This window comes from Pseudopodoces humilis, chromosome 8 (genome assembly GCF_049639895.1).
Source record: "Pseudopodoces humilis isolate 2021_Gansu_Grassland_sample_001 chromosome 8, ASM4963989v1, whole genome shotgun sequence".
NCBI lineage: Eukaryota > Metazoa > Chordata > Aves > Passeriformes > Paridae > Pseudopodoces > Pseudopodoces humilis.
Window position 1 is genome coordinate 33786564 of NC_142207.1, and position 23035 is coordinate 33809598.

General features: G+C 48.1%; 1 protein-coding gene across 1 annotated transcript in view; it reads right to left on the bottom strand.

Annotated features, from left to right (window-relative positions):
* Positions 1-10351: 10351 nt before the first annotated feature.
* The window catches only part of ERBB4 (erb-b2 receptor tyrosine kinase 4), a 337006-nt gene continuing 324322 nt past the window's right edge, over positions 10352-23035 (bottom strand). Inside the window, exons 26-27 of the mRNA XM_014257738.2 lie at positions 20598-20889; positions 10352-18726 (exon numbers count right to left, since the gene is read on the bottom strand). Coding sequence (XP_014113213.1) covers positions 18290-18726; positions 20598-20889 — 729 coding nt within the window. The 3' untranslated portion in view covers positions 10352-18289. The remainder of the gene's footprint in view (positions 18727-20597; positions 20890-23035) is intronic.

The window sequence follows — 23035 nt, forward strand, 5'->3', positions numbered from 1 at the left end:
GATCGGTCACGCAGCCTGCTCAAACACAGAAATGGTGCAGTTTCATCTTCAGCATCCTCCTTCTCACCTGGTGCACCTCTTGCCTTCCCCCAGCCCCATCCTCCCCTGTTTGCATACTTCTGTCTCCAAAGAAATCACTAAGGGAGAGAGACCTTTCTTCTCAGCATTGTGCTGACCCTCTTTCTCCTCCCCTCGAGCTCTGAAATTAATTAAATGATGTCACGCTTGATTTTAACTGATTTGGAAGCAATTCATCACCCTTTTGCTTGTTCTATTAGTCCAAGCGATCAGCACATTAATTCATTTGTGAGACTAAGCTCAAGGGTAATTACAGTGGGGAAGCTTAATGCCTAAACTTGTTAATGTCTGTAATCAGAACTATTTCCTCAGTGTGGAAAAATTGTTAGACAATTACACTTGGATGTGATTGCTCTGGTAGGCAGCAGACTCTGTGTCAAGAGAGGAATAGCAGGAGCCAGAAGTGTTCTATCAGCAAATCCATCTCTTTGCAATCTGTCTTCGGGATTCTGCTCGCCCCCTTCCTCAGGTTTTTGCATTATTAATTAAGTTGAAAAGTCATCATCCTTCTCTCTTTTTCAGGTTCAGTTCTGTGGGGCACAGGAAAAGAGACACCTCTGCTTTTTTTTTTATTTTTTCTGGTATAAATGGCACTAGCTTTTGCTTCTGGTGTCCTGGTTAACGAGCATGGGGAGGAATAACTAATTGAATAGATGGCACTTTACTTCCCAGTAGACTCATTTTTTTTTCCTGTTCAACAATCATTGCTTTCCAGTTAAGAGATATTTAAGTGACAGACTTTGAGACTGAGACTTTCCCTGTTTTGCCCATCTGGTGGACTCTTCATTAACCTCATGGTGGGGAAGTGTGCTGACAGAGTGATTCTGGATTGACCTTAAAGGAAAAGTAGCTGTTGATCAAGGGACCCATATGGGCACAGTGGGAGCACACAAGCACAGCAAGAGGGCAAGAAATCTTTCTGAACAAGGACATTTCCTCTCTTGTCTCCTCTTCTGACTGAGCTGGCGGTGCCCTCATCTGACCAGAAAGTTTCTAGTGCTATGTCAGGTATCCTAAATGTGTCTGTTTCCTTCAAGCTCCAGAAGGAAGTGAGAAAATTACAGCTACAAAGTTCAGCTGTTAATGAAAAGGCAGCAGAGCAGAGTTCCAGGAAATGCCCTGTGTGTGCATTAACCCTGCAGAGCCCCTGTGACACCCTGCAGAGCCATCTGGGGAGAACAGCCTTGTGTGGGACAAGCAGACATCCTGCACACTGCATGGACCTTCCACTGCTAATGCATGAATCCAAGCACTGTGCCTCTTCAGCTGGGGAGAGATTTCATTCCAGCTCAACCTGGAGGTCCTGCCAGTACACAAGGCCCTACACCTTGCAGGAATTCTCATTTGGGGTAATGTCCCATGCACTGATGCTCTTGACAAGTGATTTTCTTGGTATTTGAAGGAAACCCTCTGGTTGTGCTGGATGGGCAGGACTCTCAGAGGTCCCTGTATTAGTCCTTACAGCCTTCTGTCACAAATGAGGCAGGACAGGAAATGAGTTTACAGTGATGTATTTTGCAGACATGGTGAAACTGGTGCCAGTCACAAGAGGAGCTGTCTGCTCTGGTGGTTCCAGAGTCTGTCTGCACCCCAAGGAAGGTATGGCAAGTCTAAAGTTTCTGTGGCCATCAGTGGTACACATGAAGAACAAATATTTCCTTTTCCTCAAGAGAGAAATCCTCTGGTCCCCAGCTGGACTTGCAAAGTGGCTGTGGCCATCTGATGTGTCAGGACTGTATTAGCAGCTCCCTGCTTTCTCCAAAGCCTAGCATACAACAAAACCCTGCTGGGGTTAAGGTCTGAGCCCTCTCTGAACAGGCATATGTGGCATGAGGATGTCTGGGTTTTCTGTCTGCCATCCCAATGCGCTCTTCCAGCTTGCCTGGCAGCGCGGCACAGCAGGTGGATTTGGAAAGGATGGTATGAAAACCAAAAAGATATCACCTCTTCAGTGAGTGAAAAAGTAATGTAATTCAGGACAGACACGTGTACCTTCTCTCCCAGCTTTCAGAGCTGGCAGTAGGGAAATGTGAGCACAACAGAGTGTGTCACCATTTAACCCAAACTCAGCTGCACCCCATGGGACAGGGCAGAGAATCAGAACAGCGAGGAAAATGGTGAGTTGAGACAAAGACAGTTTAGCAGGTAAAGCAAGAGCTGCCACAAACAAAACAAGGAATGAATTCTCTCCTTCCCATGGGCAGGCAGGTCTTGGGTTGGTTGGGGTCAGCTGTCCTAGCTGTGTCCCCTAGCAGCTTCCTGTGCAGCCCCAGGTGCCCATGCTGGGCTGCAATACAAGGGTATCACCTGCCCAGCAGGTCCCTGGCCTGGGAATTAGGAGGTCAGGCTTTGTTTGATGGCTCTAGCTCTTAGGCAAAGCATCTCCTGCTGTCTTGTGGCTTTAATCCAAAGTCTTCATTCTCCTGATAAGTTCAAAAGCATTTTAAATCTGTTATTCAGAAAGGCACTGAAGCCTGGGATGGCTGAGCCCACTGTACTGTCCAAGGATTCCTAATCTTCCTTGTGATGCCCCTCTTGCAAGGAGCAGCAGGAGACATAGCCCATGTCTTGTCTTATGGATGTCATTCCTCAAGATTATTCCCAAATTACTGTAGATACCATTAGAAACTATTGAATAATAGCTTCTAAAATATCCACCTACTCCTCCTCTTTTTGTCTTTATTAAAAGCTAAAGAATATTTCTAATGTGACAGGAAACATGCTCCATTGTTTCTCCATTCTGTTTGACTGAAGTGAAGCAGCCTCCCTGCACAAAGGTACCCACTGAATAATTCACTATTCTGAGCTCCGATAATTTTGGAGCCTAACTTACTTTAACTATTGCAGCTTCAGAGAGCCGCCTGGTAAAGTTCTTCTGTGCCATTAAAGCTCAATGGGGTTTTGCCTCACTTACCAAGAGAGAGACCCAGAACTGTACATGGATTCCAAGGAAGTTCACATTCCAATCAGCTGAATCATTTATGAGATTGATGTCTCCGTCATCTCTCCCACGTTTGGTGGCCGGATGCTTTGAGATCTTTATGCCCACTAGACTGCAGTAAACCTCCATGACACTTTTGGCCAGGGTGGTGGGATGAGAGGTGTGATAAGAAACAAGAAGTTTGTCCAGGAAACCTTAGAACCAGACATCATATCCGTGTGATGCCAGCTAAAGCTGCAGAGCCCTGCTGTGCCCAGGGGGGCTGCCCTAGGGCTGGGGAGCAAGGCCTGAGTGTGTGTTCCTGTGGCAAGCTGTGCTCCCTGACCTCTCCATCCCACCTGCAGTGTGGACACAGGTGACTTGGAGCAGTGAGGTTTAGCTGACAACAAACTAATGAGTGTCACCCTGATTCAGGAGGTGAGAGCTTGCTTTTGCCACCCTGGGATGGAGGTGGAGGGAGACCCCTGCAGCACTGGGGTTTACAGCCTCAGGTGGTTCAGCCTCTGTGCTGGGACACAATCTTAATTTATACTACAAATGCCTGGCTGTGATGAACCTGCAAACTTCTTTGTGTGACATCAGACCCACCAGAAACTCCTTGCTCACAGATTTTGGTTGCCACTGGGTGTGGCTCAAAGAACAAAAAACTAGCAGGAGCAGTGAAGTCGCTGACACCGAGTTCTTTTTGCATGTCACATACCCGTGTGTGCTGAAGTGGCCACATTGGCATTGGTACAGGAACAGGGCTAAAAACAGGGCTGTGGGGAGGGGAGTGGCAGCACTCCTGAGGTCTCTTCCAGACAAATGATCCATCTCTGCAGCCTCACTGCTGTGCACAGCTTTGCACTCACCAGAGCTGCCTTCATGAGCGCACCCACAGCACGTCTGGTGCTCCACATCCATGTGTCTGCCCAGTCTGAGCCTTTCCCCTGAGCTCAGTGACTACAGGAGGGGTGTTGGTGCTGTCAAGCCAGGCCTGGCAGGGTCAGCTCATAGCTCTGCTGCCCTTGAGGACTTGGGAACCAGCTCAGGCCATGGTGAGGCCATTTTCCAGCAGTGGGAAATTACTTAGTCATTTGTCCTGCCTCCCACGCACAATCATTCTGTCTCTTGAGGTTAAGAGATACCTTCAATCAAAATGAGAATGTTGTGCTCTGCTCTGGGAACAATGGAAATGCACTGCAAACATTTCACTGTCCAATGCTTGGTATTTCTGTGTAATCTGACAGCTCTGTGTAGAGCAAATAAAGCAGAAGAGAAGGAAAGTTCTTGCCTCATTTCTCTCTTCTGGCCAAGACAGTACATCTAGTGGCAGGGCACGCAATCTGTCTGCCCCAGATACACAACTCCTGTCCAAGTCTGGCTGATATCATATTTGCTGAGGTCCTTGAAGGCTTTGTGGTCCCCACTTCCTTCCACGACTCCTGGCTCCTGGTTGGAAGCCACCACCACCCCACCAAGCACTGGTTTAAGCAAATTCAGTCAACAAAATATTTCTCAAACAATTCTTCTTTTCTGCTTCCCTGCTCTCTGTTGAGGTCACTCAGAACAAAGTGCACAGCATGGCAGTGCTGGGATAAATGGCTTTGTTGGTGGGCTGGTGCCCCTGACTCTGTTTTTCTGTCCATTGAGCCAGGGAAATGCTGGGTTCAGCTGAGGGAATCACCCTGCTGGGGGCTGCAGTGTGCCCAGGACAGACAGACAGCACCTGACAGGGACAGGCTCCTGCTCCTTGCCTGTAAATCACATTTACAGCCAGCAGTGCAGGCAGGGTGGCCTCAGTGCTCAGTCCTTTTAGGTGTGTATCCCTGGCTAAGGTCTGCTTCCCTTGCTTTGGCAGGATTTGGGGGTGCCACAGCTCCTTTGAAACATAAAGCAATGAGGTGGCATTCAGCACAACTGGGGAGCCCAAATGGGCCATTTGCCATGTTTAAAAGGTAATAGAGTAAGGAAACAACTCCTCTGTGGAAAATGACTCCCATCCATGGCAAAGGAGGAGCAAAGGACAGGTGGTTTCCATCCCCAGGTGCTGCTTTGTGTCTCTCAGAGGCAATGGTGTGCAGGACCACTCACTGCTGACTGACCTGTGTTTGAGTAGCTGGATCCTGCTGCTGGCAAGCTGGATTTCCCTGCTGGCTTTCCAGGCTGGCTTCCCTGTGCTGCAGCGTGGGATGGCCTCGTGGTTCAGCTGCTGAGGAAGGCAGGGGGAGTCCTGCAGTCCCCAGAACCAGCTGGAGCAGCAGGGTCAGAGGCAGACACACGGAGACACGGGTGCCAAAGCAGCAGGGCATGGAAAAGTTCAGACACTTCTCACAGAGTGCACTTATTTGTTCACCCCTTCTCCCCTCCCCTGGGCCCATCCCCTCCCTAATTCGCTCCTTGCTTTGCCAAGAGGTCTGAGAACTCATGGTGGTTTCTATTCTGTGGGGGCGAAATATTTCCTTTGCTGTTACTCCTTTGTGCAGCTCTGTGCAGGGGGCACAGCAACAAGTGCCCTGTGTGACAAGGGACAAAGCAGATTTCTGTAGTCATGGCTGAAAGGAAAATACGATTTCTTCCCTTGTTGTCTCAGTCTTGCTGACTTGCCAGCATGCTGCACGAAGCAGCTCATACAGATTTTCTTTGCATAATAGTAAATGCTTTTCTTGGTGTGAAAAAAGCAGAGGATAAGGGGGAGAGGGAGTGGTTGTTCATCATAGGGAGAAGAATTTTGTGGTTGTGCTGGCTGTTTGTCAGCTGTTCCTTCTAGAGCAGTGAGCAGGCATGACAGGTTGGGGCTATGGAATTGGAGTTTGGAATTGCTGGCTGTCCCCTTGAGCAAAGGCCTTGGATAAACTGGTGTGGTCAGGGTTAAAACCCCAGCAGTGCCTTGTTCTGATGGGAAAGATGGGCTGGAATGGAGGGTTGCAGACAGCCTGGGGAAAAAAAGTATAATATTTTTATTTTTTTTTCTAAATAGCCACCTGTAAAGACCCATGGCAGCTCCCTGAGCTGGGCTGTGGGCCTGCTGGGGGGCTGCACCCAGCTGTGTCCACCAGTATCATCTCTTGGAGGATGTGGAGGCTCCTGTGGTCTCAGGGCCTCTTTTAGGAGCAAATTATTGTCACAGGTATTCATGACTGCCCACACAATTTGCCTTTACCTGTGTCATAACCCCATGTCCCGTGTCCATTTTCGTTGTGTCTGGGTGTTATGTGGTGGCCATGGGCTGGGACATCTCCTTGGTGGCTACACTGGAGGCTGGAGAGGGCTCAGACCCAAACAGCAAAACCCCAGGTGAGTGAGGAGCAAAGGTCTGAGCTGTGGTTTGATGGCTTTGTCTCCTTTCTGGCCAACTTTTAAAATCATTTTCGCCCTGGGAGGGAGCAAGCTTTGACTGCAGAAGAGCAGATTATCTACTTGGGACAGGCTGGAGGGAGCAGGGAATGTACTGGTGCTATACCAACACTCCAAAATGTCCCTGGGAACCTGCCTGGGGGGGATCTGTGTAGAGAGCTAAAGAAAAAAAACAAACAAAAGCTCCCCCAATAATAAAAACAAAAAGAAGCACCACTGCCCCTACACCTCCCTCCACTAAATTTTCAAAAGGACCAAGCAAATATTTTAGTTGACTGAAGCCAGAATGCTCCCCGTTGTTCAGCTGGCAAACATTTAGTGCTGTGGTCTTAAAATGCCTCAGGAGGACCCATTTCAGGCTCAGCCTTGCTGTGCCAGGAGAGGCTTTGCCAAAGCAAAGGGATCAGGGAGGAAATCCAGCTTTTCAGGTAAGCTCCCCACTCACTGCCCTCGCAGCACTGTCCTTGGCTCTCTCTCAGAGCCCCGTGTTTCTGCCCAGCCACAGGGAATGCCTGGTACATCCTGTCCCACCACAGTGGTGGGATCCCTGTAAGCCTGGCAGAGGAATTAGGTTGAGCAGTGTGCCACAGGCAGGTTAGAGGAGCCAAAGGGAAGCTTGGTTTTCTCTCTTCTGACTTTTCCCAGCTTCTGGCAGCAGCTTCCGAAATGTTTGCTGGCCCAGTTTTTGAGAGGTGATACAGGAAACGCTCCTGCACCTCAGCAATAGCCTCATCAGTGGAGCTGAGCTGATTTTTATCTGCTGATAAAATGATGGTTTTTACTTTGCTGTTAACGTCAGTGCACTGGAGAGCTTGTTTGAAATGAGATGCTCATTTGGCCTCTTCAGCAGCTTTACAGTCCTTGTGTGGTTTGCAAACTGACCCCAAGCTTTTAAGAGATTTATCTGAATTCTGGGGCTGTTTCTGAAATTGGTTAAGCAGCCACTCCTGCTGGGAAGGCCCCAGGCCTTAACAGAGGTGTTACAGTGCTACCAATGGCTGCTTATTTTGCATTTGGAAATGCAAAACCAATTTCCCCAGAGCTCAGGGCACAGGCTTGTTGGAGTGGGACAAAATGTGCCAGCTGGCCAGTATTGCCTCTGCAAACAAGGAAAGAACTTCATCACCAGTAACACGGCAGGAAACTGCTTGCAAAAGCTAAACTCTGCTTTCCCGTGCCACTTTAAACACCTGAAGCCTATAGCCTTTGCCAAGGTACTCTGAATGAGTAGCAGAGAGCTTTAAATTAATATATTTCACCAGGAAACAGGTGACTGATTTATTCTTTCCTTTGTATTTTGGCCAGTTAAGTAAAACTCACTTGGGGAAGAGGGGTGTGTGTGTGTATGCACAAGTCTTAAAACTCATATTGCTCATTTTTTCAGTGTTGCTGAAGTCCTATTTTGACCTGTTTTATTCTGAAGATAGCAGTGATGCCCAATCCCTGCACCAAGCCCTGTTTCCAATGAGTGGGGCTCAGCCTTGCAGCCTGTGTGTGTCCCTGGGTGGTTTCCTCCAGCCTTGGAAGGGCTTTTGTGCTGCCTGGCTGGACAAGGAAGGGTGGGCTTGCAGCAGGGCTCTTCCCCTTCCCCTCCTGTGGAAAACAGACTTCATATTCCTGACAGCTCTGAAGGGTGAATGCTTAATTATGTCACCCTCACCCACTGGGAGCAAGTGGTGGTGTTCCACGCAGCTCCTGCTCCCTGAAGGCAGCAGGGAATATTCTAGCACTCCAGGATTCCAGCCCTGAGAGCTGTGTGTGTGTCTGCAATGACCTTTTCAGGCTGCTGGGGATAACGTGCTGAGGCCATTCGTGAAACAAAGAGTCGCAATCCGGGGAGACTGGAGCGGTTTAAAATGCGCCTCAAAGAGCCAAGTGACCTTTACAGGTTTCTAGCTAAATTTAAAACGCTTTCCAGAGGCCTGGCAGTGCAGGGAAACGCTCACCAATTGTGGGGCAATTGCCAGCCCCGTCAGCCAGTGGGACAGAGTGGGACCAGTTTGAGTTAGGGTGTGTGCCAGGCTCCATGGGAATCAACCTGTGCCACTGGCAGGGAATGCCTCAGTTAAATCTCACAGGTCTGTGTGTGAGTCGTGGCTTTTAAATGAGCCACAGGGCAGGCATTGGACTGAGGGCAGCTCCTGGGGGCTGGGGGAGGCTTATTTAGCCCCTCTGAGAGTGTGGGGAGCATCTCTTGTGTTTTCCAGCTGGATTTAAAGGTGTGGGTGCCAAAGGCAGAGGCAGGCCTGGCCGAGCTGCGGTGCTGAGGTGTGAGATGGAGGTGTGGGGTGCATGGCAGGGGGTGCCTGTGGCAGAGTGGGGTATGTGGGGTTAGATGTTGTGTATACACTGAATTAATGTGTCTAAGTATATATAAATGTTTCATTCCCCCACACCACTGTCTATGCCCTCCATGAATGAAGCTGGGGAGGAAGATCAGGGCAGCTGTGGGTGAGCGAGCTGTGACTGGACACCCAGTGAGCGAGCTGGGCCACAGGGCACCGGCACCGACACCTTTGTGGGGCGTGTTGTGTTTTAAAAGGAATGAAAAACTCAGAATTGCACAACCCCTGGGGTGGTGGGGGTAGGGCACACACGGAGGGGGCATGGGGTGTTTGGGGAAGAGGGGCTTCTCCACAGGAGCTTGTCTGCTCCACCTGGGGTCAGGTAGGATGTGTGGGGTGTGTGTGTGATGTGTGGGGTTCTGTGTGTGTGATGTGTGGGGTTCTGTGTGTGTGTGTGGTGTGTGTGTGATGTGTGAGGTTCTGTGTGTGTGGGGTGTGTGTGTGATGTGTGGGGTTCTGTGTGTGTGTGGGGTGTGTGTGTGTGGGGTTGTGTGTGGAGTATGTGTGATGTGTGGGGTTCTGTGTGTGTGTGGGGTGTGTGTGTGATGTGTGGGGTTCTGTGTGTGTGTGGAGTGTGTGTGATGTGTGGGGTTCTCTGTGTGTGGTGTGTGTGTGGGGTTCTGTGTGTGTGTGTGGGGTGTGTGTGTGGGGTGTGTGTGGGGTGTGTGTGGGGTTCTGTGTGTGTGTGTGTGTGGAGTGTGTGTGTGATGTGTGGGGTTCTGTGTGTGTGTGTGTGTGGAGTGTGTGTGTTGTGTGGGGTTCTGTGTGTGTGTGTGGAGTGTGTGTGATGTGTGGGGTTGTGTGTGTGTGTGTGTGATGTGTGGGGTTCTGTGTGTGTGTGTGGAGTGTGTGTGATGTGTGGGGTTCTGTGTGTGTGTGTGGGGTGTGTGTGTGGGGTTCTGTGTGTGTGTGTGTGTGGAGTGTGTGTGATGTGTGGGGTTCTGTGTGTGTGTGTGGAGTGTGTGTGATGTGTGGGGTTGTGTGTGTGTGTGTGTGATGTGTGGGGTTCTCTGTGTGTGGTGTGTGTGTGGGGTTCTGTGTGTGTGGGGTGTGTGTGGGGTTCTGTGTGATATATGGGGAGTGTGTGTGTGGGGTTCTGTGTGTGTGTGTGTGTGGAGTGTGTGTGATGTGTGGGGTTCTGTGTGTGTGTGTGGAGTGTGTGTGATGTGTGGGGTTGTGTGTGTGTGTGTGATGTGTGGGGTTCTCTGTGTGTGGTGTGTGTGTGGGGTTCTGTGTGTGTGTGTGGGGTGTGTGTGTGGGGTTCTGTGTGTGTGGGGGCTCTGTGTGGGGTTCTGTGTGATATATGGGGAGTGTGTGTGTGCGTTTCTGTGTGGGTGTGGAGTGTGTGGGGTTCTGTGTGTGTGGGGTTCTGTGTGTGTGGGGTGTGTGTGGGGTTCTGTGTGATGTATGGGGTGTGTGTGGGGTTCTGTGTGTGGGGGGGCTCTGTGTGGGGTTCTGTGTGATGTATGGGGAGTGTGTGTGTGGCCACCCCAGCTCAGGGCTGTGCCAGGGCTTCCCATGGGCACAGGAGGCTCCGTGGCACCGGCAGCTCTCCAGCCGCCTCCCAAGAGATTCCGCGTGCGCGCAGAGACTTTGTTTCGTATTTTATTGAATTTCATTTATATTAAATTAAAAATATATTTCTGACAGATTCATGTAACAAAAAGGCAGAACAGTTTTCAAATTGTTCAGCTGGGATGAGCGTGGGTTGATGCAAGGTGGGTCGCAGTCTACATTTGCCTTAACAAACAGATAAAGCTCTACCCCAAGGACCATGAGGAGAAACTCCGGGCTGCACACGGGAGTGGGGAATAGAACCACACAAAGAGAAGATCCACAGGTTTCTTCCCAGCTTCCAAACAAGACAAAAGGGAAGGGAAAGGATAAAAAAAAAAAAAAAAAGAAAAAAAAAAAGAAAAACCCCGAGAAACCGTGAAAAGAAGGGAAATTATGCTAAAATATGTACCTAATATTAACCCAGGTCAGTAAGTATTTTAACAGTGTATAATTCTCAACAGCTAAAATATGAGAAACGAAAGGTTAAAGTAACATTACGCCACACACGATTGGCATACCCTACTGTGTAAGCAAGTGCAGAAAGTCTGAACACACCACAACAGTGCTAAAACACAGAATCACACAGAATGCTGAAAATGGTTCTTCTAACCAAAACCAGAGGGTGGGAAGGAAGAGAAAGGAAAGGGGAGGAGGAGCGGCTGAAATCACAAGCAAATTACCTATATACAAATCAACCCTAAGGACAATTATGTTCCAAACAATGGTGTCCACAAGGAAAATAAAAGCAACATTATCCTTATTTACAAATGCAACTAGCTGTGTCTTTAACAAGCTATAAAAATACTATTCACATTTTCAAAGTAACATACAGTAGGTATTGAATTTCTTTTTATTTTTGTTTCAGAAAGGCAGCTAACTCTGAATGCATCGCTTCGCAAGAAATGAGTGTCTTCCCCAACATGCTGACACTTCTCTTCTTCTGAAGGTACTTCATAAGGCAGAAGTATTGTTGTTTTATGTTGTGGCTCATTCAGAACGCCGAGGATTGACAGAAACCCTGGCCACCCCATCTGTGCTGCTGGTTCCGTGATCAGGAGTCACTGGGAGCTCGGTGCTATCCCAGTGTCACCTGCCAGGTGGGGGTCTGTGATTCCAAGGGGACAGTAATGTCATACCCCAGGCCTGAATCTGAGCCTCATCTGAAAAGTCAGTGGTTCAAGACCACCAGGTCAGGAAATACAATTTGGCTGTCTCTGTTCTTTGAAAGAGACTTCTTTTTCCCCTCAGTTTCCCTTCCCTATACAAGGACTGACACCTATTTAGCAATTCCAGCTTACAATATTGGGGAAGCAGCAAAAACTGGGCAAAAGAAGGGATTAAAACCATTGTGAGTAATGTATAGAATGGGTACCAATTTCCATCTTTAAAACACTATAAAAAATTACCTGTTTTCTCATCCACCTGCATTTCCCTCTTGCATTACCCCACCATAAGTACCCCCACAAGCAGCCAGTGCCTAGCTCCCAACCCATGTCCAGGGGAACAGTGATTTCATGCATTCAAAGTTAGCTACCCCCTACACAGCTGCTCAGTTAATAATCGACCCATTTAACAGCAGGACCAGTTTATGCTACATATGTCAGAGTACCTTACCTCGAAAGAACGGCATACATATCTACACTTAGAAAATACCACTCACAGTTCCCTACTGTGGTTATCCCAAAAGGGTTTAGTCTTCAGAGTACTACGGACAATACAGTGTTTCCCCCCTAGGAGCGCTCAAAAGGGTGGGGCTGGGGGCCAAGCTGCTGGCAAATGGTGCTTGGTGGCAGCCCATGGCTCCGTGTACCTGTGGCCCTGGTCACACCTGAGCCAGCAGCCTGAGGGTGCTGGGCAGGGTGCACCTTCACCCCAGAGGGTTCATCCACAACAGCACTGGAGCGTGATTTCATGGCTTTTTTATTGGTGAGGGGAGAGGAACCGGGATATAACTACTCACACTGCCTAATGCCTTACGAAACTCCCCTTAAAACCTCTCTCTGCCAAGGTCCACAAAGCTCACTTCTAAAATTAAATAATAGAGAAGGAAAAAAGAAAGCCAGCTTTGACACCTCTTCTTTCCTATTGGGATGTCCTTGGGCTTCCCCTCTCACACCTTTTCCTGTATTGCTGCCACAGACCCCAGCTGGAGGATGCCCTGGGCATCAGGGGTCCCTCTGGCTCTGGTTAGGAGATGAGACTGGCTGCAGCTCAAGCCCCACTGAGTCCCACCACCATCAGTCAGACCTGAACACCCACAAAGTTCCCTAAAAAGTGCTCTGGACAATCAGACTTACAGGGAGATCCCTGCGGCAGCAGCACCAACAGCCTCACCTGCCGGTGGTTTCCTCAAGAGCAAGGAGCCTACCATCGGAACAAACCACTGTTCCACACAGTGGTAAAATAAAAATTGTGCTAAAATCACATTAAAACTAACCTGGAGACATAATTTTTTGACATCTTAGAGTGGTGCTTCTAACTGCATGGCTGTATTTGTTTCCAGCCTGAAAACCCCATTTGTAACAGTGACCTTTTCCACCTTTATAACGAAATGCTTAGCAACAGGTAGAAAATAAAAAAGAGGGAATCCTACCCCACCCAGCCCTGGCTTTCTGGAAAACAATCTGAACCCAAATCCAAGATTTTTACATAACCACAGACAAGCTGTTTCGTCAGCATCAGAGGTTGGAGATTCCCAAGAGTGAGACTATAGCAAGTGGCAGCTGGAAATGAGCAGGTGCAGAGACTTCCTGTGCCACCAGCTTTTGAAAAAGCCTTGCCAAAGGGAAATTGAGGTGACATTGTCCCCTCTGAGGTGCCCTCTAAAAGACTGAAAACTGCAGGCCTGGCTCCCATTGTTCTAAAGGCTCAGCTTCACCAGTCACCCTCAAGCCAAACATCCTTCCAAGCACGTAAACACCTCTCGGAGTGCCATAGCTCTGAAATGCACTTGGGGAACCAGGGTGGGGGCCCTGAGACACCAGCTGTGCAGGGTGAGGGGAGCAGCCAACCCTGACTCATGAGCACCACTGGTGCTCCCATTCCTTCCTCCTCCTCCTCCTCCTCCTGCACTCTGGAGCAGTGTCCCCGTGTGTCCCTGTGGGTGCTGCAGTGGCCGCTGCTCCTTCGGTAAGGATGTGCCTGCCCAGGGTTCCTGGGCTGCCAGGGAAGCACAGCTCAGGGGATGCCTAGAGCTATCCTGGGGAATTATCAAAAATGACCAAAAAAGTGACCAAAAGCCCGATTCTGCTGTGTGCCAGTCTCCTCATCTCCCAGATGGAATAAAGGAGCTCAAACTATCCCATCATTCTGTTGGCTGCCACCATGATGTGCAACACCTATGCAGACATGTCTAATAGACAAAAAAAAAGGTTTTTTTCTTTAATATCTGATTTTCCATCCCCAAAACCAAGCTGTATTTCTAGGCTTACTCACCTCACAACTCATATCTCTCTCCTGTGCTGCCCACCTCTACCTAAAGCTATGGAAAGACTGGATCCACAGAGTCATTCGTGGCTGAGCTGCTCTTCCAGAGCTGCCACTTTCCTTCCTTTTGGGCTGGAATTGGTGTTGGCTGAGGGTGAGATCTTTAGTGGAAACAGGTGTCAGATCATTGCATATGAATCTTCCAGTCAAGAAGCACTTTTTCTACCAAGTAAATGTTACATCCAGGGGTAATACAGCATTTCTTTGTATGCAGGAAAGGATTTCAGGGTACCTGGAACACACATACATGGTGGCTCCTACTACAGATTTATTTCCATCTCTTGCTACCTGAGAGAGACAACCTGTTTGAAATGTAGTTGTAAATATTCTGCTACATCTGAGCTAAGGGCCATGTAAAAATCCCTCCTGGCTGTTTAGCAGAAAAAGAAAAATCTGAAAAGATCTGAAGAAGTAAATGTAAAAGTAGTTGGTTCCAATCAGTTATGTTACAGTGAGTCAATCGGCCCCAGCATCTGCTTGCAGTAACCCTCAGGTAAGTAAAAACTAGTAATAAGCTAGGATAATTAACACTGAAAGAGATCAGGAAAAAATAAGCTGTTCTCTTTCCTTTGGCACGTTGCTTTGTGCCTTGGACAATGGCTGATCCACGCTTGGGCAAAAATGTGCTCTTGAAAAGCTGGTCACTGTTGGTCTCCCAGGCCGTGACAGGAGGAAGGAGAACATTTACAAACAGGAGACTGCACTCTAAAACCCACAAAACCTAAGTGTGCTGTGTACAGATACTTCAGTAGCACTGGAGAGTGAATCACACCCAAAATACTTCCGTTGACATGCTCACTTGCTGCTTTGTGCTGACAAAATGCAGTTTGTGTGTGGATATACGTGCTTTTCCCTCAAACCTGCCATTATGCACTAAAGAGCTTGACCCTCCTCTTTCATCCCATATGAATCCCAGTTGAGTGCTTGCCATAATCTTGCCATGTGCACTTGCCCAAGCTCTTTCAGCAAGCCAGCAGCAATACCCAGTAAGGCAAAGAAACGAGTTAGGGATGGCCAGGTGTTTCTGTGATCAGATTAAAGCAGCCAAACAGTTCTGCTCTCAGTTTCCCTTTCTTGTTTTCTTTAGCTGTGATTAAACTCCCTGTTAAGAGGCAAAACCTGCCAGCTAAGTTCTCTTCCAGAGGAAAGGGGCAGGGTTCAGGTAACTGCTGCCCTCGGGGCTGGTTCACCAGCAGCCTCAGGTGAGGCAAGATCTCCAACACAGGCCCTGTGTGAACAGATGTGTGAACATCTGTTGGGCAAGGGGCAGTGACTGGCACAGCACAGCACCCATGGGCCAGTTTTGGCAACTGCAACTCAAACCAGCAGCTCAGAAAATCATAAAAAATATTGAATTGTGAAGCTGCAGTGTGCAGAGTTCTCCCTCATCCCGAATCACTGTGTTCATTAAGCCTCTGCCCGTCCTCTGCTCTCCCAGACCCCACTAGCATGGCTCTGCATGGCTCATGCTGGCTGCCAGGCAGAGCCCAAGCTCCTGTTCCAGCTTTCCTGCTGCCCCACTTGCAGGAACCTCTGCATTTCCATGCTACTTAATACATTATAGCACACCCACAGTCAACAAATAAAATTAATAAATAATTCAAGCCTTGTAAGAAATAAAATGTTAGACCGTTAAACCCCACCAGTATTTACATTTGGATTACTCCATGGGCTTGTCTCTAACATGAGCACTACTTCATTACCAGAGGAACAAACAGGCCTCACCTTGTGTGAGCAGCTCCATCCCCAGCCAGTGCCTGGCTCTGCCCCAACAGCCTCCGAGCTCATCTCTGAATTTGAACATGTCAGCTGCGCCAGCTTTTTATTTTTTTATTTATTCTCCATTAGGAGTTACTCTGTGCTCTTGTTCAGGGACAAATCAACCTTTCTCCACCTACCTATGGAACTGCAGGCAGCTGCTGTGCTGAAACAGGACACCCACATTCCTGTGCTGGTCTCTGCCCCCAGGCAGCATCGTGTCAGCCTGGCAGACCTTGTCTGTGCACAGGTGACACCCTGTGAGCGCTGCTGTGGGCAGCAAACCCCCCCTGGAGCAGCCACCCGGGGCCTCATGGCAGCCTCTGTGCCCAGCCCCTGCCCAGTGGGTGCCCCTGTCTCTCCAAGATGGTGAGGAGCTACCAGAGGCACCAGAGGAGGCCCCTGAGTGCAGGATTGTATCCATGACAGTGGTTTGCTGGCCTTTTGACCATATCACCACAAACCACCTTAGTACCAGTTGACCCAAGATCTCCTTTCAACAGCTCAAAGATCTGTACCTGTTCTTGCTGCTTTCAGAACCTTCAGCTATGTACTTGGTGAACACCTGGTTGTAGCTGGCCTGGACGCACCTGGTGCACAAAAAGCTCACTTGTGATCACACACAGTTTGTTTTCCATCTACAAGGGCAACAACAAACCCAGCTTTAACATCTCTTCTCACCTTTGTCAAGCCTCAGCCACTAAGCTTCAGATAACTATTGCTTGTTTCTTACTCCCTTCCTCTGCTTCCCTAAGATTAAAGGTGGCAAGCTGTTGGAACGGCAGGAGTTTAGAGGAGGGTGATGCCATTCCAGCTGCTGGTTTTGTTGCCAGGTTAGGTCATCCCAAAGATCTCAGCCGTAGCAGAGCTGAAGTGCATAAACTGAAATACTGTTGCATCACCCAAGGTTGCCATCCACCAGGTATTGTTTCTTCCCTTTAAAAGCCTTGATGGATAGAGACAGGTAGATCTCCAAAGGTACCTAATAGTTCCTTAAGACGTGTGGTGGGAAGTAGGCTCACAAATGCTCTCACACACACGGTCTTGGTGTGCCAGGAGCAAGCCTTGGTGTCTCCGGCCCTTACGCCTCCTTTCCCAGCTCCATCTGCCCCAGATCACTAAAAACGTCCAGAACTCTGGTTTGAAAGTGATTTCCAAAGAGGAGCAGGTCAGGGGGTGTCTACCTAAAAACTGAGGTTGATAAAAGCAGAACTAAGTGCAAGGAGACTGACTCATACTTATTTACATTTTCGACAGAAAGCTCTGCAAATCATGCACATTTTGACTTCTCAAACCTCATATGCACTGTCTTCTGTGCCAGAGTAATCCTCCTTTTAGAAAAATGGTATTCTGTACCGTACTGCAAGCCAGAGTAGGACATTTGCCTTCCCTGACCCTTTCAGGGTTTGCTCTGCTGTCCTTCATAAAGCAGCAGGAAGAGCTGGCTGCTCCGTCACTGTATTCTCTGAAGCAGTCACTGCATCGGCCTCGCAGAAGTGGCAGACATTGTTCCAAAGACTTGATTTGCTTCATTTTGGCATTTCCACAGTCATCCTTTACAAATAATTTATATCTCTTTTTAAATTTAAAATTATTATTTTGTATTTTGCTGGTCACTTCCATATTGCTTCATTCAAAATCCAGAAAACAGTTCAAATAAAATCAGAGGTTAAGTGCAAACTAACTTTCCAGTGAACCACTATGTGCATTTTTTTCCAGTCCAGTGTCTGTCTTCCAGTTTAAAGGACCCTTCCCACCCCACCCCACAGAACATCAAACTCTTCAGTTCTTTGTCTTGTCCTCAGTGTTGCCTGACAGCATCCCCAGCTCCCTTCATGACCATGAAGAAGAAAAAGAGGGAAGAATTAGTGACAATCTTTTGAAGTGTTTACAGTCAGCAGGTAAAAAACAGGAAAGCAAAGCTTTTGGCATACAAATCTTCATTTCTTGGCCTGTTTTTTAGCTTCAAAAGGAACATATTGGAGGTGTGGTTTTGTTGCTCTCTTCTGAAAGGTATTTTGCGTTTAAAGTGTTTGTTCTGTTGGCACACATACAAAAATGGTCATGTCAGGTACCAGTTCTGAGTAGGAGTCTCTGTGGCTGGGAATTGGCACAAAATCATGGTGTGGCTCAGAATAAGGGTTTAGTATGTGGGAGTCACATTATCATTTCTTGGAAAGCCACAATGAAGATCTGAATGTTTTTGAAAAGCTATGTTAGCCATTTTCAGTTGCTGGGATAGAAAGTGTTAGAGAAAGAAATTGGATTCTCAATCTCAATTACTACGCTATCACACGGGATATAAAAATTGTCCATTTTTCACCCTGATGGAAATTGCATGGAGATTTCCAGGAATGCTGTACAGACTCTCATCAGTTCCTGCTGAAAGAATCAGCCTTCCTGTGGCTTTCCCTACAGTGTCTGGTTGAATCACTGAGAACGAGCTCCACAGCAGCACTGCCACTGGCCTCTCCTGCTACCACCTGGCTCCTCTGGGCGTCTGCTGAAAGTGGGAAAGGCCAGGTCGTACAAAAATCCTTCTTTCAGTCTCTTTCCTTCCTTCCTTCCAGGTGCCCAACCCAATCTGCAACCAACTCCAAGACATCCTTCCACTTAGAAATATCAAAAATGAGTGAACTGGCAAGAAGAGGAAGCTCATGGGAGAAAGAGAGGGAGGGAGGGAGGGAGGGAAGAAAGATGGGCAAGGGCAGGGAGGAAGGGGGAGCGAGAGAGCACGAGTGAGGCAGCTAGAAGGGGTTGCCTTTCCACTTCAGTGAGAGCACAGCCACTACACCACGGTATTCCGGTGTCTGTAGGGCGGCGGGGGAAGCACAGTGCCAGGCTTCAGGGAGAACTCGGAGAGGTATTCAGGATTCTCTGCCACTATGGGCCGGATCCGTCCATTCTGTTTGTAAAAGTATTTTGTGCTGTACTCTTGCAGGTAGTCCGGGTGCTGGAGGGTGCTCCGTGGGGGCAGGCTGTGGTTCCAGTAGTCTGGGTTGTCAAAGGCCTTCTTGGCTTTCTCTGGCAAATTGTTCTTCAGGTACTCTGCGTTTTCCAAGGTGTTGGCGAAGGTGTTGAGGTACAAGGGCTCGTTCACGTACTCATCCTCGGCTTTGGGCTGCCCGTTGGGAGCGTTGTGGTACTCTGGGTTGTCCACAGCTTGGAGATCTCCGTTCTTTCGTCGGGAAACAAAGGGGTTCTCTTCCACTGGGTTTAGGTAATCTAAAGAAAGATGAAAAATACGTCAGCCAGGAGCAGTAGTAATCCATCCATGTAGCATCCGTGACCAGAAGCAGCCCTTGGACTAGAGCAGCCTCCACCTCAGCCATTCCAAGAGCTCCAGATGGGATCAGGAGCCAGCTGTGCTGAACACACACCAGTGAAAAATGAAGTGTTTACAAGCTAAACAGACAATATGGGTTAAAACAGATACCTCTGAAGACTGACTGATCAAACACACTGGCCAGCTAAACTACAGCTCTTGCTGAGCCATAGCCCATGTAGCTCCCCTGCTCTCCCGCCTCTCATGGTGTGATCTACAGACCCAAACACACCCACTGACTTCTGCCTCTGCCACCTCGGACCTATTAGCAAACCTTCTGCTCTGTAGTCCTCCCATCCAGAAAACTCTACAGGAATCTCACTGAAGCCTCTCTGCACAAAGCCTATCCCCAAGGACTGACTTTTAAGACAGCTTCATTTCTAGCAGAGCAATTTGCCTGATTAAAAACCTTCCATCCCTGAAGGACAAAGGGCTTTTGTCCAAGCATTATGAGAAAAAAGTTATACAAATGAGCCCTGGAAAGGGAACAAGAGAGCCTTAGATCAGCTGCAGAATGGGACTTGGAGCAGGTTAGCGTTGCCTCAGATTACTTGCTGTGGATTAACACCCCTTTTCCAGAGGCAGGGCGCTGCTCAAGGGCTCTGCACACACCTCCCCAGAGAGTCCTGCTGCAAGGGATCATCTGCTTTCATCCAGAATGGGGCCAAAACTATTAAAGGCAAAAATTTGGGTCCCAGTGAACACCTTTGAACTGTCACTGGATATGAGCTGAACAGTGGGAACATTTTTTCCCATTTTGCAGTGCTTTGATTTGAACCCCGCAGCTGTGTGGCCAGACTGTGACAACCCTGTGTCTGTGCCCAGGGGCTCAGGAACGAGCTGCTTTCTCCTGTGCTGCCACTGCCACATCCCTGAGGGCTCAGGTGGCTCCTGCAGAGCTCTGAGGACTCCCAGGGCACACCTGGATGGGTGCAAATATGTGGGCTCACACTGAGAGGAAATCACTACTAAAAGGGAGAATCCCACAACTGCAGCTGCTGTGGGTCAAGCCCCAGGGCTCCCTCCATCCTTCCATCATGAAAGATAAAGTGGCTTCCAAATTCTTAGCAAACACAGTAGTGATTTGTCATTTACTCTGCATTTATTAATTTCTTTAGAGCTAATGCAAAGCTTTGGAAGCAAATTAATAATGACACGTCCCCTTACATCTAAATGACTGCTATCATTATTTAAAGAGGAAGAAATGAATGAGGGAAAACTGGGAAGTGCAGCGTGCTGAGCTGGCACAGATTTAGGCAATCTTCCCCTTGCAGTGATGCTCCCTTTAAAGCACATCTTGTTCTTTCAATCCTAGACTTCTCTTGGGTATCAAATGCCAGCTGTGTGTATCAGTTCTGTGGCAGGTTCAACATGACATTTACCAAGCAAAGTGCCAAGAATAAGAAGATCAATAAACAAAGCAAAGTTAGGACCTATGGCTGGCTGAAGATAGATCCCTTCCTTGGAAATAACTGAAGATTTGTGTTTGGGTAAGAAGGGGGCTTGGCTTTTTTTCATTCCTCTTGTTATTTCTCAAAAAAAAAAGTAAAAGGGGGACTTACCACCTTTGACATACATTTGATCATTTCAAAGTAGAAAATTAAGGAGAGAAAACCAAATCCCCGCGTAAAGGAATATTAATCTAGTCAGAATGCTTCAACCTTGATGGGTAACTAAATAAAGCCATTTTTGATGAAAAGCTGCTGATGTACAAAGAGAATAAATCCAGCCAGGCTAGAGCAGGAGCCTCTGTGGAAAGCCAATATTTTACCTGTTTTAGGTTTGTCTCGCATCGGTGTCATGTACCCATCCTCATCCAGCTCTCCCCGCACGACCCGCTCGGGAATGAAGACGGTGGGGTCGGCGCTGTACCTCTGGGTGCTGCTGTCCTCTTTTGCCAGGGTTGCCACCTGTTTCTGCATCGTGCCATTGCAGCAAGTGTCTTCAAAGATCTCTGCTGTGGCCCCTTGAGCGGCTGGGGCCTCTGGAATGATGCAGCCTGGAGCCCTGTACGGCATCGGCACCTCGGCAGCGTAGCCACCATCCCGGTATACAAACTGGTTCTGTAGGCAGAGAGAGAGCACAGCTCAGTGGGAAAGGAGGCTCCCAAGGGGAGAAGCTTCAGCAGCAAGCCATGCCTGTGCCTCCTGTGCCTGCCCTGCCCATCCTGCGCCTCCAGGCTTTGCTGTGGACCCACGGAGCATCTGTCTGCACAGTGGTGCGCCGTGGGGATGGAAATGGGGTGGGAAAATTTTTTCCTACCGGGCATGTGGAGGCTGGACACACACAGCTGCAAGAGGGGAAGGTGGTGTTTCTTTTATTACTCTGGGAACCTCCCCTGATTGCTGATTAAAGCCCTTTAATCCTCATGTTTGGGAAATCTCCTCCTGACGGGGGATAATCATCTCTGTTTATTCCTGGGTGATACTTTTAGTGTGTCCTGTGGTGAGAATCATGGGGTCACCCACACCATGTGCAATTCTGTCAGGAAGTGCATTTCAGGCTGCTGACCTAGGTTTGTGTTGGCACCTAAATTCAATGGTTCAACAAAACCTATCATTTTGCTTGCCAGCACAAGCATGCAAAGGACTTTCAACATCCTGAGCTATAGATAGGAAGGAAATATGTACAGATTCATCCAAGGCTTTTACCTAAATGCTTTTTCAAGAAAAGTTGTCAGAGTTTTGGGTGTGGATCCCTAGAGTTTGCACACAAATCCAGGCTGAGTCTGGAGATCTTAACTGTTTGATTCCTTATGTATACACTTCATTAGCTATTGGCTTTTGGGTCATTTATGAAAGAAAAAGGAGTTTGAAAAAGAAAAAAAATGTAGTGAAGAAAGGAGGAAAGCCTAAAGGATGAAGGCTGAATGTGAAATACTTACTCCTGACATAGGGGTGTAGGCAGGAGGGCTGTGTCCAATTTCACTCTAATAGAAAGAAAAATGGGTGATGGATACATAATAGGAAGCCACATGAATGAAACAAGTCACATGAGCTGTGTGAGCTAATTGAAACACGCACATCAGTCAGATTTCCTAACCTGAGCCAAAATTCAAATTCAGTCAGGGCAAATGCCCCACCCCCAAAAACAAGCTGTGTCTCACCAGTGTTAGACAGAGCCACTGATCCCACCTGGGCTCACTGCGAGGGAAGGCCATAAAAGAAGATGGAACATAAGACACTTCACCAGATGTTACTTTTTAAAAGGGAACAGACACCAGCAGCACTGAATATAGACTTTGCAAGTTGCTTGTGCAAGAGGATTATTTTGGACAATTGGGAAGGTCTGTTGAATCAGGGAACACCTTGAAAACTGGAACTACTGTGATTACCTCCAAACCCCTCCAGATTTACAGTCTACTTGTAATGACACATGGGCAATGACAGGCTACAATGCAGAATGTGTTAGACAAATGGATAAAAAAATCTCCTGAGCCCGGCAGATGCTACTTTAAAGCCCTCCTGACGGCTCTGAGACACTGCACTGTTGCTTTTTTCTCAACCTGGAAATGAAACTCGAGGTAATTTTAATAAGGAGGTCATATAAGAGCGGATCTTTATTTGAAGGCCTTCAGTGGAAGTTATGAAAGATGTCCACAAAAGCCACACTGGGATGCATCACACCCCTCTCATTTGCATCTCCCTGTTTCCACACAGGGAACTTCCAAGGTTGGTTCACTGATTCTGGATGAAAAAGGGCAGAGCTGTCTTTGAAGTCCTTTCAGTTCACTTCTGTCACTGATGCCTTGATGACAACATAGAAAAGTGTCTTTTACTGATAGGCTTGACTTCTGCACACAGGGCTATAACCCTCTGCCAGTAAAAGTTTAGAAGATCAGCAGCTTAAAAAAATACTAGGATGGCCACATTATTGTGTCTGTGGGCTGTGCTCCATCCTCAGCACAAAAGGCTAAACCTGCCATCCTATCTTTAGGTCCTCTTGGCTGTGAGGATAATATTTAAATCCATACTCTGCAACTATAACAACTCAGCAACAGGCCCTCTTAGCACAGCCCTGTCCCAGGATGTCAGGAGACAATGGACTGCCATTGATGTGTTTGTTGCTATTTTTGCTGACAAGAGCCTCTCCAGTCAGTGACCTGCCAGCTAAGATCACTATAATTGTGTTTTTTCATGCCTCCCCTTTAGTGCTGTACTAAACACATCTGTCTTGCAACAGCCCTTACTGCAGAACCTTGCACGTGGC